The sequence below is a fragment of the Cynocephalus volans genome, chromosome 11 (genome assembly GCF_027409185.1).
Source record: "Cynocephalus volans isolate mCynVol1 chromosome 11, mCynVol1.pri, whole genome shotgun sequence".
Lineage (NCBI taxonomy): Eukaryota > Metazoa > Chordata > Mammalia > Dermoptera > Cynocephalidae > Cynocephalus > Cynocephalus volans.
This window is the reverse complement of record NC_084470.1, coordinates 110,017,927-110,035,911: the sequence shown is the minus strand read 5'-3', so window position 1 is coordinate 110,035,911 and position 17,985 is coordinate 110,017,927. Positions and strand designations below refer to the sequence as shown.

General features: G+C 34.2%; 1 protein-coding gene across 1 annotated transcript in view; it reads right to left on the bottom strand.

The window, feature by feature from the left end:
- Nucleotides 1-17,985, bottom strand: part of USH2A (usherin) — a 763,885-nt gene that overhangs the window by 692,543 nt on the left and 53,357 nt on the right. The window contains exon 3 of the mRNA XM_063114845.1: nucleotides 6,911-7,043. Within this exon, the coding sequence (XP_062970915.1) occupies nucleotides 6,911-7,043 (133 nt within the window). The remainder of the gene's footprint in view (nucleotides 1-6,910; nucleotides 7,044-17,985) is intronic.

The window sequence follows — 17,985 nt, the reverse complement described above, 5'->3', positions numbered from 1 at the left end:
CCTGCTGCTAAAACTCCTGTAAATTATAGACCCAACTGAAAGCATTGAAATTAATCTACAAGTGGAAGAAAATGTTCTAAAAAGGAACTGGCACACATTGGTTGATATAGATAGTCTAAAGTGTTTGTACTTGTGTTTTTAAAAACCAGCCTGACCAAATCAGATTATCCCACTAATATGTATAAATGAGGTGAGAAGCATTCTTTTGATCTATTGATTAACATTCTAGAGGAGGCAAAGATGAGTCCTGCAGAAACAGAAAGTCCATTGTCAACACATTTTTCTAGAGAGTTATACTAGGTTAGAGATAGACTCAAAGAAAAAGCTCTGTAGTAGCCAACACTCATGTGGAAAGTTGTTACTTCCTGGGTGCAGAATCAGAGAACCGAGTTAAACGTACCCAGAGAAAGACAGAAAAGACACACCTAGATCTGCTATAGACTTTCATCTGATATGCCTATGTCTGAGGCAGTGTCTGTACTAAAGCAGAGACAGCCGGTCCAACACTGCATGAGAGCACCTTTAATTCAGTTCACAGTAATCTCTTGCACAATTATCTCTTCTGAATGAAACCGTCTTGGATATGGAAAAAAGTATGGAGGACAGTGACTTAATTTTTTGATTAAAAAAAGGAGCAAGCAAGAGAAAGAAAATGATTTATAATAAGTCCATAGGAACATTCTGTACCTATCTCCTTTCTGATTAGAGAGGTGGCATGGAGCCTGGCTCATTAGGCAGAAGTAATGAGCCAGTCTATCTGCCATCTCTAATTAGAGAAAAGATACAGTAGGTACAACTGTACCTACAAATTGATAGAATAAAGATAAAAATTATCTTAAAACATCTTTTTCCTTCTGTAGCTCTCAGATTCAAAGAATGTAAAGGAAAAAAATTATAATAAAAACTAAGTAATACTTGAAATAAACCCTTTTCCAATTATATGTCTTCTAATCAGGAGTGAAATTTATTTTTACACAGTTTAAAAATAAATATCATCTTCAGTCCACATTGTCCTTTTGAAGTATTAATTCAACATTCAGCATACTGAAGTAGAATAGAAGCAAGTCATTTTAATCCTGCAGTGCATAGCAGACAAATTTATGGCACTATTGAATACTTTGAGCAACATTTGGTGCAATAAAACACTTTTAGAACTACTAATGGGGATTAAATATTGAAATAAGGCTCACAAGATTTAATGTGTTATTCAAAAATTCTGCATGCAGAGTACTTTATAAAACTCTTCAATATACTAATTACTCAAACCAAGTTTCTAAATATATAGTTTGCTAAATATATAATATTGCTTCTTTACATAAGTTTAGCTTGATCTAAAAGCATACACAAATTAAAGTAATAGTCTTTTGCAGACATTCTCTCTTTTGATCCCTACGACAATCATATGGAAAGATAGTGTTATCCCTTTCTTATGCAACAATAGGAAAATAGATGTTCAAAGAGGTTAATAATAATCACCACTTATTGGACATTTACTATACATAAGCAGGACATTCTAAACATATATTATCTAATGTAATTCCTATAATATCCCTATGAATAACGTATTCAACACTATTTAATAGATTAGAAACCAGAGACTTAAAGAGGGTAAATATTGTTGATGAAAGAAATACAACTGGATTGGATTCAATCTCAGGTTTGTTTAACACCAGAATTTGGAAATTTAACCACAGTGTTTTGAAAGTATCTACACAACGGAATACTACTCAGCTATAAAAATGAATGAAATACTGCCATTTGCAACAACATGGATGGACCTTGAGAGAATTATATTAAGTGAAACGAGTCAGGCACAGAAAGAGAAATACCACATGTTCTCACTTATTGGTGGGAGCTAAAAATTAATATATAAATTCACACACACACACACACACAAAAAAAAAGGGGGGGCGGGGTGGAAGAAGATATAACAACTACAATTACTTGAAATTGATATGACAAGCAAACAGAAAGGACATTGTTGGGGGGAGGGAGGAGAGGGAGGAGGGAGGGAGGTTTTGGTGATGGGCAACAATAATCAACCACAATGTATATCGGCAAAATAAAATTTAAATAAATAAATAAATATCTCTGATTACCAGGAAAAAAAAAATGAATATCAAAAATAAATACGTTCTTTCTTTAAACTAGACATGAGTCTAAGTAACCTTGTTCATAGAAATACAATACTGAAATTTTGCATTATTTCAAAATTAATAATAATAACATCATATATAAATATCTATAGGACAGCTTCAAAACCATGTTTATTTTGTGCAATTATTGCAAACATTTGAAATGGTTTGAGTTCCTGTTAGGTACAAATGATAGGATTATGTAACTATTAGAATTAATAATAAATTTAGGAACATCACTGGACATAAGGTCAATATAAAAACCGATTGTATTTTTATATAAAAGTAATAAAAATAGAAAATAAATTTCAAAAACAATACTAAGTATAATTTCTTGAAAAAATAACCAACAAGCCAAAATCCAGAACACTGACACCACCAAATGCTGGTGAGGATGTGCAGCTCTCACTCACTACTGGTGGCAATGCAAAATGGTACATCCACTTTTGAAGACAATTCAGTGGTTTCTTACACAACCAAACATATCTTACCCTGTGATCCAGTAATTGCACTCCTTGGTATTTAGCCAAAGCAGTTGAAAATTTATGTTCATACAAAAACCTGATCACTGATGTTTATAGCAGCTTTATTCATAATTGTCAAAATTTGAAAGCAACCAAGACATCTTTCAGTGGGTGAAGGGATACATAAACCATAGTACATTCAGATAATGGAATATTATTCAACAATGAAAATAAATGAGCTACCAAGCCATGAAAAGACATGGAGAAAACTTAAACACGTATTACTTGGTGAAAGAAGCCAAAACAAAAAGGCTACATATTATTCTGGGAAAAGCAAACTTATAGAAACAGCCAGAGCTTAGAGTAGAGGGAGGGACGAACAAGTGGGGAGCAGAGGATTTTTAGGAGCAAACTACTTGTGTGATACGATAATAGTGGACATATGTCATCTTTATGCAACACTAAGAGTGAACTCTTATGTAAACTGTGGACTTCAGGTAATAATGATGCCTCAGGGTAGGCTTATCAATTATAATAAACATACCACGCTGGTGAGGGATGTTAATAGCAGGCGAGGTTATGCTTGTGCGGAGGAAAAGAGTATAAAATAATTCTTTACTTTCCACTCTATTTTGCTGTGAATCTAAAACTGCTTTAAAAAATAGTCGATTTTATAAAATAACCAACAAATAAGTCTAACTAACATGAGTGATACCTCTGTCCAGAAAACTAAAAACATTGATGGGAGAAATTAAGTGACACATTAGGTTCAGGGGTTAGAAGATGATATAATTCAGATGTCCACATGATTTAAATCGCAGCAGAACTTCTGTGAAAAATTGAAAAACTCCTTCTAAAATTCATATAATAGCCAAGACAATCTTGAAAGAAAAAAAAGCTGGTGAACTCATACTGCCAGATACTAAGACAGTTATGAAGCTATAGTAATTAAGACTAGAGTTTTGACCCAAGTATAGACAGACGGATCATTGGAAGAGAATAGAGAGTTCAGAAACAAACCCATTTTCACATATACAGATATCTGATTTATGACAAATTTACCACTGGAGAGTGGTAAAAATAATGACCTGTTTAAAGAAAATGTTTCTAGGTTAATTAAATATTCAAGAGGAAAAGGATGAAACTTGACTCCTACCTTATATCATATCCAAAAATTCATGCCAGATGGAACATAGACATAAATTTGAGAGGTAAAATAATAAAGCTTCCAGAATAACATGTAGGAGAATATCTTTATAACATCAGGGTTTGCAAATATAATTTAAAGAGAACACAAAAATTATTAATTAAAAAATAAAAATTAGTAAATTGAACTCCGTTAAAATTAAGAAGTTCTGTTTTTCAAAGAATACCATCAAGATAATGAAACTATAACCCATAACCTGGAAGACAATATTTTCCACCTATGTATCTGTCAAACAAATCATCATATTCAAAATATTAAAGACTTCCTACCAATTAATAAGAAAAAGACAAACTATCCAAATTTAAAAATTGGTAGCAATCTTGAACAGGTACTTCACGCACACACAAAAACATATCCACGTAGCAAATAAGCACATGAAAAAATTCTCAGCATCATTAATCATCAGGAAATGCACCACATGGCCACCAGAATGGCAATACTAAGTGTTGGTAAGGATGTGCACAACTGCAATTCTCAAATATTGCTGGCTGGAACATCCACTTTGGAAAACTTTTCAGAAGCATCTCCTAAAACTAATGATACAACTACATACAATACGGATAAATCTCACAGGAATAGTGTTGAACAAAAGAAGCACAAAAGAGTACCTACGGCATGATTTCATTTGCATGAGAGTTCAAGAACAGGCAAACTAATTTATAGTGATAGAGGTCTACACTGACACTCATCTGTGTTTACCTATAGAGTGGGTATTCACTAGGAGACACTCTGAAATACTGAAAATGTTCCATAACTTTTTTGGCTAAGAGTTACACAGGTCTACACTGGTCTACAAATATTAAAAACTCATCAAATTATACCTTTAATATTTAAGCACTATATTGCATGCATGTTTTGCCTTGATTAAACATTTAGAATAATATTTTAAAATTTCTGTATCTAAAGTTTCTCATCTAAAAACTGGAGAAAACATGTGCAACATAATATTCTTAACATTAATAAGCTTTTACAAATAAATAAGGAATCTCAGAATATAAATGTGGACACATAACATGAATAAGAGATTCACAGTTGAAGTGTAAATGATCAAGACATACATGGAAAGCTACTCAAACTCATTAATGGCCAAATAATTCTAAGTCAGCATCCAACAGTATTTTTCACCTGGAGGAATGGCAAGGGTGAAAAAAAAAATGGATAATTTGTAAGGTTCGTTAGTGTTTAAGGAAACAAGCACTGCCAACATTTTTTAATAAGGTCATAAATTTTCAAACCCATTCTGGAGGTAGTCTGTTATACATTAGAATAAGTTTTGTAATGTGTATTAAAATATAAAATGGCCATATACTTCAACCCAGCCATTTGACTTCTATGGGTTTATCTTAGGGAAGTAATTATAATGACACTAATAACAGCATTATTTGCCAGTGTGGTTTAGTATATGTAAGACATGGTACTCAACACTTTATTAATTTATTCAACAAATAAATATTGAGCATCTATTCTGTGCCACATGCTTGAAAAAGAGTAATACTGTATGTGACATTGACTCGTGCTCCTCACAACGGCACCATAAATATTGATATCTTCATCATCATTATCATCATCGACATCTTAGAGTTGGGGTAACTATAGTTTAGAGACATTAAGAAGTTTTTCCAGGTCAATAGGTAGTAAGTGAGAAGACGGATTTGAACTGAGGCAGGTTGACACCAAAAATAATAGGGTCTTAAGGACCTGTGCAATCAGACAATTGTTCAAATACCTATATGTGTATGTCTGTGTATCTGGATAGAGAAATGATAGTCAGAAATATAGATATAGAAACATACATAGATATATAAAAACAAATGTGTGTGTATACTGTTTTCTATCAACTAATTGCTAATAATATTGAAATATTTGAAATAACCTAAATGTCCATTATAGGAGCTTATTTTAAAATTGTGTCACAACTATACAATTGCACAGAATACAGCCATTTCAAATGAGAAGATATATCTAAATGAGAAGGCATCTCGATATGAAATGTTGTTTATAAAATTTGGATGGAAAGTATTTATTTTAAAAAGGACCCAGAGAAAGCATATGTATTACAATTTCATTTTTGGAAAAATATATATATAACCATATCTCTAGCTATATGTACTAAAAATCTAGGAGAACACAAAAAGTTAAATTGTATCTCTGAAGATAGAAATACTTTATATTTCACAGACTTCCATATTGTTTGCATTTTCTTATAATGAGCATGTATTATATAACAACATAAAATAATATTTCCATTTTAAAATACAGGCATTTTAAAGACCATTGTGCTAGATATTTGAAGATAGCTCTAATGTCAACTTCTGTTCTTTTTAGTATATAGTGTATATTATTCTCTTAAAGCATATGGCTCATTTTTAGTTTGGAAAAATATGAACAGTATAGATCTAGTTTATTACACATTAAAACTATTTCTCAGTTTCTATCTAATATTCTATTGTCCTACTCTAACAATTCCCTACATTAAAATCCAAACCAGAAGGAGAGAGAAGATATAGATTATTACATGTTGCCTTATTTTTTAAATTGATTAGGATAAAGAAGTTTTAATTGTAATGTTTTCCTGTTGTAGTGGGTTGAATAGTGGCCCCCAAAGATATGTTCAGCCAGAGATTACAACGGTGAGTTTATTTGGAAAAAGGGTCTTTGCAAATATAATTAGGTTAAGGATCTCAAGATGAGATCACCCTGGATGTAAGTGGATCCTAAACCCAATGACAAGTATCCTTAAAGAGATGAAAAGGGGAGAAGAAACAGAGGCAAAAACTGGTGTTATACAACTCCAACTGAAGCAAAGCTAGGAATTGCCACAGCCAACCGAAAGAAAAAAGGCATGGAACGGGGTTCTTTCTCAGAGCCTGCAGAAGGAATCAACACTGCTGAACCCTGATTTCAGACTTCCAGCCTCCAAAACCATGAGAGAACAAATTTCTATTGTACTAAGCTGCCATTCATTCGGTGGGAACCAGCAAGTGATACAGCAGCCATGGGAAATGAATACACCTAGACATTTAAAAATATTATTTGTTTGGCGCATTTTTTTAGAAACAATGTAATTGGGTAAAATTAATAACATTCTAAAGTCATAATCTTACCATTCAAACTCTGTCCTATTTGCATAGTACTAGAGGCAAAATCTGTAATTGAACCACGTAGAGTTCTTGCATCAAAAGCTGTATTATCCTCCTCCAAACCATTGATAAAGAAGCTGATTTTTGTCTGATGAACCTGTAAGAAATTACCACCATTATTATTTTAGGTGCATACACTTTTATTTTATATCAATCACATTTCGGCAGTCTTTCTCAAGCTACTTTCCTACTTCTCCACTTTCTGCAGTTGGGAAAACTGAAGACAATTCATTTTGATAGCTCAATAATATCTACATGTGTTTATATAAACCTTTACATTGTGGTTTTGTGCTGTAATGATATCTACCAAGGTATTGTCAAGTACAGGAGACATACATAATTGTTTGTTTCACATATGTAACAGCTTTAATTTCCATGCCTTCATAAGTTTTTTGAGGATGTGTGCCTTCTTTAAATACTAGTTAAATTCATTATGGCCATATCTGGAAATAAAGCAGAAATAAATACAACAGGGAGAAATATTCAAAACCAGATATACCAAAAAATGTACTACACGTGGATATAATTCAATTTAAGATATCAGTATAAAATACTCCTAACAAATATTTATTTCTTAGGTGTTGGTATACATTTTGCAATTTTCAAATATGCTTTCCTAATATAGAATAACATAAAAATTTGCCAATTATATTCTAGCCTGATAAAGCAGCCTAATAACTGTCTATATTTGGGATTAGCAAACTTTTTCTGAAAATAGCCAGAGAATGTTTTTTCTTCACAAGCCAATTTGGTTTTGTTGACCAAATGGTCCCTGTGACAACTGCACAACTCTGATGCTGTAATACAAAGAAGCCACATACAGTTGAAAGCCAATAACAATGGCTGTGTTCCAATAAAACTTTATTTACAAAAACAGGTGGTGTGGCCAGCCAGATCTGACCCACATTCTATAGTTTGACAATCCCTGAATTACACCATAAAAAGTTATGGAATTTCTGTTTGTGTGACATGATCCCTGAATAGCCATTTCAATCAAACTTTTATGTGAAATACCTAGATAGTCTGTACACAAAATTGGCAATGATAGCGTATATTTCTGAATAAACTGATCAGCTATTTTGACCTCAACTTTAATCTCTACAGATAGTTCTTTTGTTCAAATGCTTTTCACTTAACTATAAAGGAATCATGGGTACTCTAGTAAAGGTGTTAAAATGGCAAACAAAAGACTGGAGAGGGGAGGGGTTGAGAGAGAAGGGAATAGAGGCAGATTGAGATTTAATGTTATACAATTGAAAAGTTGGCTGCTAACATTTTAATAAAAAATATATGAAGGCATAGTATTCAAAATACTATTCTACTATGGGCTTTGAGTAATAATGCCGAATCACTGTAGGTTCATCTGTTATAACAAATGTACCACTCTGGTGCAGGATTTGGGTGGTGGGGAATGCCACGGGTATGGGGAGGCAGGATATAGACAGGGGAAATCATGTACCTTATACATGATTTCAATGTGAACTTAAAACTGGTCTAAAATGTAAAATATATTTTTAATGCTTTTTCACTATAAAGGACTTGCAATAATTGATGAAGATAAACATTTATTCTCAGACGTCTTTAAATCATTCTATGGAACATTGCCTTAAGAATCCCTTTCAACCCCTCCCCCCGAAAAAAAACCTAGAAGTTAACATTATAATTGTTTGTTAATACTGATTCTTCAAAAAGTTACCCAGTATGGTATTTCCCCATTCTAACCAACCTGCTTTCATTTAAGCCATGTTTTTTCTTAATTTGTTGACTCAGTCTTGCATTTCACTTTAATTTTAAAACAAAATTTTAATAGACCTAAAATCATACACCAGCTCCTCATGAGCAACTCCTCCTGGGCCTGGACATACTCCCCTCCTCTCTGCTGGGTAGCAGAGCTGCCTTTTTTTTTTGCATCCCATTTTTTACAGCCTGTTACTGTCATTTGGTGTTTGACTGTTATCATTATAAAAGATACAGGCTTTTCTACTTTGTTATTTGTAGCATTATCTCATGTTTTACAACATCTTTGCGCAACATGCAGGCACATGAAATATAACTAGTGAAAAGTTCTCGGTGGTATTAATGCATAAAAAAGAATGTGGTTCCATCTCTACTGTCTTTACCCAGCCAAAAGCTGATGAACAGCCAATTTTCTTTTATCACATTAGCACAGCCATGAGGGAAACACATTTGTTCTAGTCAGCTACACTAAAGATACTATTACCAATCTAACATATACATGTTTTATATCAGCAGTATTCTCAGAGCATGAGAGAGCCAACAATATATTAACACTAGCATGACAGTTTATTTAAGAAAAGAAAATTGTCTCCGTAGAGGGACAGAAGTTAGAAATGTATGGCTAAAGCTCAGTGTCACTGGTCTAATAAAGGTAATAATTCTTAGGCTTTCTTTATAGCAGGTAACACTCCTGTGACAGTTCTGTCATATCATTCAAATAAAAATGTTGTCTTTTACAAGTTTAAGTGTACCTTTATTTTGAGTCAGATAGAAAGCATGTTTTTGATTTTCTGTATTCACTGTATTATATCTGTAGTCAAGAGTTCAGGACCTTCTTCTTTTTTTTTTTTTTTTAATCAACTCATCACGTATTTGCTTAGTAGAGGAATTCAGTGTCACTTGCAGTGAATTCCAGAAGGATGTTTTCACTTTGTTGGTACTTAAAAAATGATTAATGATGATCCCAAGCCACTCTCTTCCATTGTCCCCTCCCCTCCCAACCACCTTTTCTAAGATTAAATCTTCTTTGGTTTTCTGCACCGTGTTTTATGTTCCAAGATTCTCTACACTACTTTACAATTCCGATCTGGGGCCCCATCACACTGAAACTGTGAAGACTAAGGTGGCTTTTTGCAATAGCTCATTCTGATGGTCCCCTTGCCAGTTATTTAGGGGAATATACACAATGGAATTTCTGATTTGTGAAAAGAAAGCCTTCTGCTAAAGTAAACTTCCCACCTGTCTCATTCTCTAGCCCGATGAGGATTAAAGTAGCTTGTGCATATTTATTGGTGTGCCTTGATTGAACGAACTGGCAAAACCAGTAGCAATTGTAAAAAAGCCTTTAAATTCACCTCACAAGTGGCCTAAAAGCACTTTGGAAAGAAGATACAGAGGAGCAGGTCATTCTCGAGCTTTCATTCTCCTGGAGTTTCATAATTTATTTTAACCACTTTCTTGGTCAAATTTGTGTCCCTGTGATAGGGTGTACTCATTCCTTTGCGCACAAGAGTGTACTAGATTTTTTTAAAAAGTAGAATTCTCATGTCTGATTAGTGGGAAGTACAGTTCAAAAGTCCAGAAAATCATACAACAGATGAGCAGCTACCAAGGGGAAAACATAATCAAGTCTACGTAGGCTGGAGTAATTGATAACAATCACCTGTTTTCCTGAAATGCTAAATATTTGTTGCTATTCTACTCCTGTAGGCCACCAACAACCAAAAAAACTGCTAACTCAGGCTGGGAAACAAATAGGTAAAGTTACTGTCGTGAATTTCTTATTGGACAAATGGTTTTCCCATTACCTATATCCTTCTAATTTAAATAGAATTCAATAAAGAATCAACCCAGTACCCACAGTGGCCCTATGAGTTACACCAAGAAAATCAAGTCATGATCCTTTCTCTCAAAGAGCTTGTATGGATGATAACAATAGAATAATTTTAATATACTAATAATGTTTTAATCACTATAAATGACGATGGTTGTTTTTAATTTAAATACTGAATCTTAATGCACTCAATGAAGCATTGTCTATTCCAGGCAGTTACTTTGAGAATTTATGTCTTAATTAATGAATATGTTTGGTATATAACATATTTTTGGACTTTCTCTGTAGGACTTATCTTTCTACAACCAACTTAGAAGGCTCTCAAGAATACCAGTTTCATTAATTTGATGGATTTCATTTTAAAGCAAAACCATTTTAAGCATTCTGAATAACACCTTTTTAATAGATTTAACACAAAGTGATTTGGCAACATATCTTAAATTCCAATTCACCCTCAAAAGATGATGGATGATAAAACATAAAGAAAATCATTTTGAATGCTAAGGAATTCAAACAAAAAGCCACTGTGATATGAATCAGAAGGGAAAACTATAAAGGAGAAAAATCTTATACTTTCTGAAATAGAAATTGTCCTGAAATAGAAATTTCTATTTCTAAGGGAAAGAAGGATTTGCATAAAAGATTCAACAATTCCATCTATAATTTTTAAGCATAAGTAAGGCAATGTATCCTGAAAACACCATAAGGTTATTTTTAAATATCACATATATGTTGTATTTCCCTGCCTAAGAACACGTAGAATCTCCACACACTGTCCACCAATCGCTTAACTTCCTGGACCCAAGGTCTCCAGAACGTCTTTCTCACTCATCTCTCCCCATTTTATTTCCAGCCTTCGCTGACAGCCAACCACTAGTCTAACTGGTAAGGTCTCTTCATCCTCTGATAATTACACAAATATTCATGTGTCTTCATGATTTATTCAAGCTATTTTCATATGAGCATTTACCAAATTTTTAGTATTTTTCAAAACATATATTTCAAATCCTATATCCTCCAATAATCCTTTGTCAGCCACTTCGGCATTATAAAAATGGTTAATATTTATTGAAAAAATTAGTATGTCAGGCATTGTTCTAAAATTTTTATGTGTATTCATCCTTTCTATCTTTATAGCAACCCAAGGCAGGTTTGCTATTATTTTCATTTTAAAGATAATGAAACTGAATCACAGAGAATTGAAAACAAAAATTATTCAAGGTCACACAGAAGGTTGACTGTTTCCAGAGCCAAAGCCAAACAGTCAATTTTAAGTAAGTAGTTATATCCGGTTAGCATTTTGAAGTAACAGCCATTTAGCTTATCGGACCCATCCATTGAGTCTCTCTTCTACATCTCTACCCAGTGATGACTCAGGCGTCATGTCAACACCTCCCACAATAAAAAGGATAACATCCCCCACATGCTACAGTCACTTAGCATGTTCGCAGCATGGTGCTGAACTTTTCCATCATCTCACTCACTTCTTAGACTGTCGCTCTACGGTGTTATTATCCCCATATTACAAATGAGGATACTGAGGCTTAACTGTCCTGGCATTCTGCTTTTGCAGACTTGGAGAACCTTTTAATCTTGGAACAGCTTTTACTATCATAAATGACCGAACAGTATCTCTTTATAACTTCAACTCATGAGTGCCAGGTCTAACTATTGAGACCACACCAAACAAACTTTATCCTTTTCGCATGTGAGAGCTTGCATCATGTAAAGAAAGATGCCATTCCTTTCCTATGTCTTCTTCAGGATAAATGTGTTTAGTTTCCGTGATGTTCTAAATATAGCATAATTTTTAGTCTTTCTCTTCCTAAAATGTGGCTCCAGAAGTATTATAATGTCTAGATGTGGTCTGATCTGTCAAATTACAGGATTATCACCTTAATACAGTTCAAAATTGTATACTAGATTTTTGGCAATGATATAGCTAATACTGATAAATTGAGCTATTTGCTAAAATACTGTCTTTTAATTTTTTAAAACTTATACCACCACCAAATCATATCTACCTCATTCTATACATACAAGGGTACTTCAAAAGTTTATGGAAAAATAGAATTGAAATATAATACAAATCTTTCCATGACCTTTTTGGAGTACCCTCATATACTGTTGACTTTGTAGACACAAGGGCAGGAATTTATACTTATCTGTGTTATATTTCATCTTGTTAGATTCAGCCCATTGCTCTGGGTTGTCAAAATCTTTTTGAATACTATGTCTGTCATCCAGTGCATTTTCCATCCCTCTAAGATTTATGACATTTACAAATTTGATGAGGGTGCCTTTTCATGCTGGGCAGAAGCTCAATAAATGCTAACTGATTGACTGACTAACTGATACCCTTAAAATAAAACAATCAAGACAATCTAGACTATGCTACAACTCTAAGCAATAAAGAAAAGGAACCATTTTCTAACAGATAAAATGTGTCATACTAAAATTCTTCACATATTTTTCAGTGGCCTTGTTTACTAACATGGGTTTTTCTACAATTAAAAAATAAATCTCCGGTCTATTAAATATTCTCTATTAAGCTATATTTATACAAACAATACAGGGCTTCAGGTAATTAGGGAAGGTTGCTTTGGCAGAAATTAATCATGTGGGTTGCCTACAAATATTTGAAACATTTGAAATGTGTGTCTGCACCTGCTACTCGTTTGATCCACTGGATAATGCTTAAATCTTCACTCATTCTGACTGTATGAATGATGCTGTGGAGAAATGAATTCATACACAGATATGCTCCTCACAGGTTTTCCTCGTTTTTGTTTCTGGTTTGCATTTCCCATGAACTCACATGTTTTATTTCTTCACTTACTCCTCCCCTCTGCTCCTTTCTCTCTCTCCAACCCCCCAAGGACACGCACACTCACTTCCAGTACTTTTCTTTCTAGGTAATTCAGACAAGCCTTGAAGTGAGCTACAGCAAAAGCCTGAGTATACCACATTCACACACAGGGTATGAAGCTGGGATTTACTGCTCTCCCTTGCTATCTATCAAAACTCTTCATATACTGAAACCTTCCAAGGACATGCCCCCAATTTAAGTAATCTCTAAAATTTAACATAGGAATGCCAGTAGTTTCCTTTGTCCTATCTTGACTGGATGTGAAACTCTCATGACCACTTCTTCCCAAAGGATTAAATTACTCTTTCTCTACCTCAAAGAAAGCTGTTGATTTAAACAACTACATGATGGAAATCTGCTGATAGTCTGATCTGTTGTTGAAGAGGGTTAGGTCCAGCCCATTTTCTGCAGATACTGCCTAGAAATGTGCTGTGCACAATTCCACGTTGAAGAATGTTTTTGGTGCACTGATGATCACAATATTCTCCATGCTTAATTATCCCAATATATCACGATGCCTTTTTCTATCTTATCCACAGAGAACAGATGATTTTTCAGAAAATTATCAGAATTGGCTATAAAATAACTTGGTAAACCTTTTCAGTATTTCATATCCCAATAATCTAGAAATTGTTTATTTGCTTTCACTACATTTTTCTCTCCTTAAAACCCAACTTCTTATTTTGCCTTTCACATTTATGAAGAAAACTGCTCATCCTAACATTCACCAAAAACCAATAGCTTTTTTGAAAATGGTTCTGTTGTTTGAAAATTGAATGAACTTATTACAGCATGCTACATGTGATGTTACACTTAAGGGTTATATAAACATAGAGCTTTCTTCAAGGAACTTGCTGTCTGGAATGGAAACAGGCATATTAAAAATACTTTTGATGCAATAAAATAAATATGGATGAAGTGCTTAGGGACAAAGATGAGAAACAGAGAATTGCCTTGGAAGTCTCCTCCTCCAAGAAATTCCCCATTTCTCTCCTTCCCCCTGTAGGTGTATTCTTTAGATGAGTCGTGTGTACTTGCACTGTCTAGTTTCTCTTTTTCTGTTCTATCTGTAATGCAGCTCAACTAGTAGTTTCTGGGTTTTATTACTGTAAAAAAAAAAAGCTATCTCAAAATTATAGGAAAGTGACAAGAAAAGTACAAAGAATTTTTTTCTGAATGATTTGAGATTAAGTTTCTGACATAATAAGTCATAACTCCTGAATTCTGCAGTCTGTATTTGCCACACACACACAAACACACACACACACACACACACACACAATACATTCTCCTATATAAGTACAATATAACCATCAGGAAATTAACATTGATACATCACTATCGTCTTATACTCAGAGGCAATTCAAGTTTTTCCAATTAAACCAAAAATGTTCTTAACAGAAAACAAATTCAGTTCAGAATCATATGCTGCATTAGTTGTTACGGCGCTCAGATCTCCTTTGATCTAGAACAGTTCTTCAGTCTTCACTGGACTTTCATGATCTGAACCCTGTTAAGGACTACAAACAGCCCTGTTATTTTGTAGACTCTAAGTTTGCGTTTGTATAATGTTTCCATGTGATTTTATTCAGGTGAAACAGTGATTTTATTACATTTTATCTTGTGTTTCATCATTTCTATTTGTTCCATTATTAATGATGTTAACTTTAATCATTTACATTAATGTGGTATCTGCCAGGTTTCTCCACTGTAAAAACACAATTATCCCATGTGCGATTAACATTTTGTGAGCAGATACTTTGAGACTGTATAAATATCCTGCTCCTTACTAAATTTTCAATGTTTGCATTCATTTTTATCTGTATAGAATGATGAATCGTGGGATACATTACTCTCAATAAGCATTTCGATGCTCAAGTTGTTCCACATTTGGGCAGTGGAGGTCCCGTAAAGCTGGATTCTGTGTTATATTGGCATGTCCTTGTAATTCCTTGAATGTCTTCCTGCTTCCTGACATAAGATGTTCCAGGCTTGTTTTGTAGTTCTTTGCCCTAGCCCTAGAACAAAGCCATTGTGATTTGAAGATGGGTTTCTTTTGACAACTTTAACATAACTTTTTCCATAACTTCTATGATTTTTCCCCTATCCATTCTCTTGCTTTCATCTTCTGGAACTCTAATCAGGTGGACATTGGACCTGTATGTAGAGGTGTTTCTGTTCACCCTGGACTAGATCCGGGAATCGTGGGGTTAGAGCAGGTATGCAGTACCCTCATTTTCTGGCATGGGGATTCTGCTGTATCCTGGTTCTTTTCACCTACCTTCTTGTGGCCTTAGAGCCCATGTTCTGTGCTCCAGCTGAGGTCAAATGTCGCCACTGCCTGATGCCTGATGAAGGGGAAGAGCATGAGAAGCTGACCCAGACTGTCGCTCCAAGTGCAGTTTGCAATTCATGTCCCTGACACTTGCACCCACACGGCCCCTGCTCATGGAGTCTGTCATCTCCACATTTGCAGCACCCACAACTCACTGCTCTCCTCTGCCACACCAGTTCTCTCTTGTGTGTATTTTGGGCTGTGGTTTCCTTTGATGAGCTGATTTCAACTGCTTTCTACTTTTGTGGATTCCTTAAAAAAAATGTTTTCATAATAATTGAATTCTTTTCTATCCCTCACAGTAGCAGCATTTTTGGTCAGCTGCTAATATGTCTAAGGAGGTTAAAATTATAAATCTTTTTTTCCAGCAAAAAAACAGCAAAGAGCTGATAAACAAACTGTAAGATATGAATACAGGTACTGCTTACGTACCTTATTCGTATCGTGCCTCAGATCGTCTCAAAATTTCACTTTACCATTAGGCTTTCACACTACCACGAATCAGTGTCTAAGTCATTTATACCATCAGACCAGCTAGATGACAGCAAGTTGTCAACAGATTTCCCAAGGATTTCTCTGAGGAACTAGAGACTTACAAGTGGGAGAAAGTGTCATTCCATCTGAACCCAACCATTATGCCAATTGACCTGAAAGCTAGAAAGTTTCTCTTTCTCTAAGGAAAATAAAACAATTGTGAAGCTTCAGTTTCCAATCAAACAAGTTACATTTACCTCCCCAGAGGGCTACACCACTTACTCTCTAAGTGGAATTTAGAAGGAAGATATATTTTAATGGACAAGCTTTAAACAGAATACTTCAAAGGAACAGAAAATAAAATGAATAAAACTGAAATAAAATTAAACCAAGGAGCCACATATGTGTGAAAACTCAAACTTATTTGAAATAACATTTTATATGGACTTAAATTTAAGCACTGTCATTTAAAACTAGATATTTATTGGGTTAAGGGGAGAATTGACAAGAAATTCCAGTTTTATTTTAGGTTTTCATTAATGATCTGCAAGGAGTTAGTCTGTTAATGAAATTTGCAGATGACACCAAATTGATAGGTACTGCAAAAGTCACCGAGAAACAACATAAAAGAAAATGCAAGAGGTTAGATGCTGAGAAGGAACCTAAGAATGAGATTCACTCTAGTTCAGTGGAAGGTCATTCAGAACACACATTTTAAATAACACATCTTTCCAAGTAGCTGAAACGTTTGTGAGGGTTACTATCACTACTTTCTATTTACTGGGAAGAAACACTGTTCTGGGCACCAGGGAGAACACAGAGCCAGAATGATGAAAAATTAAAGAGACCAGAAATGCCAAATAGAGAAGAAAAAAATTCTAGAAAATGTGAAAAGAAGCTGGTGTTTCTGTGTTTTTTATTTGATGTGAAAAGTTAAGAAAATGTCTATCATTTTGAAGGAAATTCCAGTTATCTCCCGGGCTATACTAGAGTTCAGAGAAGGCTGAGTGTGAATGCATCTGAAGAGAGAAAAGAATACCACTGAATTCGGTGTGAGACAAAATAAGGGAGAGAAAAACAGAACCACTGGTTTAGCCATAGTTTTTTTGTTTTGTTTTGTTTTGTTTTAAACTAACTGGAGAAAAGAGAAAAATGGGCTATATAACCATCATCACTGGAGGAGACTACGGAGTAATCACCAATCACGGAAAAGAGAATTTTGTTCAGAATAAAGAAGTAGAGAATTTATATAGAATTTAGCAAAGTTGTAAATGCTCACCAATCATTTAGAAAATATTCTGAGGTTTGCATTCCATCACAGGTCCCCTTTTCTCAAGATCATCCTTTACCAAACTCATTCAACCTTGCTATTTATTTATATATTTACTTATATTAAATATCCACTAGGAAACAGATATTTTACTATGTTCTGGGCATATGTAAATGAATAAAGTATTTGTTGTCAACAAATTTAAAAATCTAACATGCAAAATATACCTATTAATATCTAACAAAATCTGACTAAGAAATAAATGCCATACAACCAAAAGGAAAAAATAATGCTATAGGAGCAGAGAGGAGGAAAAGGGAAGAGGGAGTCAGGGTGCTTTTTATGAAGAAAGTTGTCTGTGCTTGTCACTGAGAAATGTATACAAAGAAATGGGGATGAACAGGGGAGAAAGAAAGGTTCAAGATAGAAGAAACAAAGTACATAGTTTTGGGAGACAGAAAACATTGCGGTTAACGTTCAAGGCACACAGAAGGACTGTGAGGCTATGTACACAGTCTAA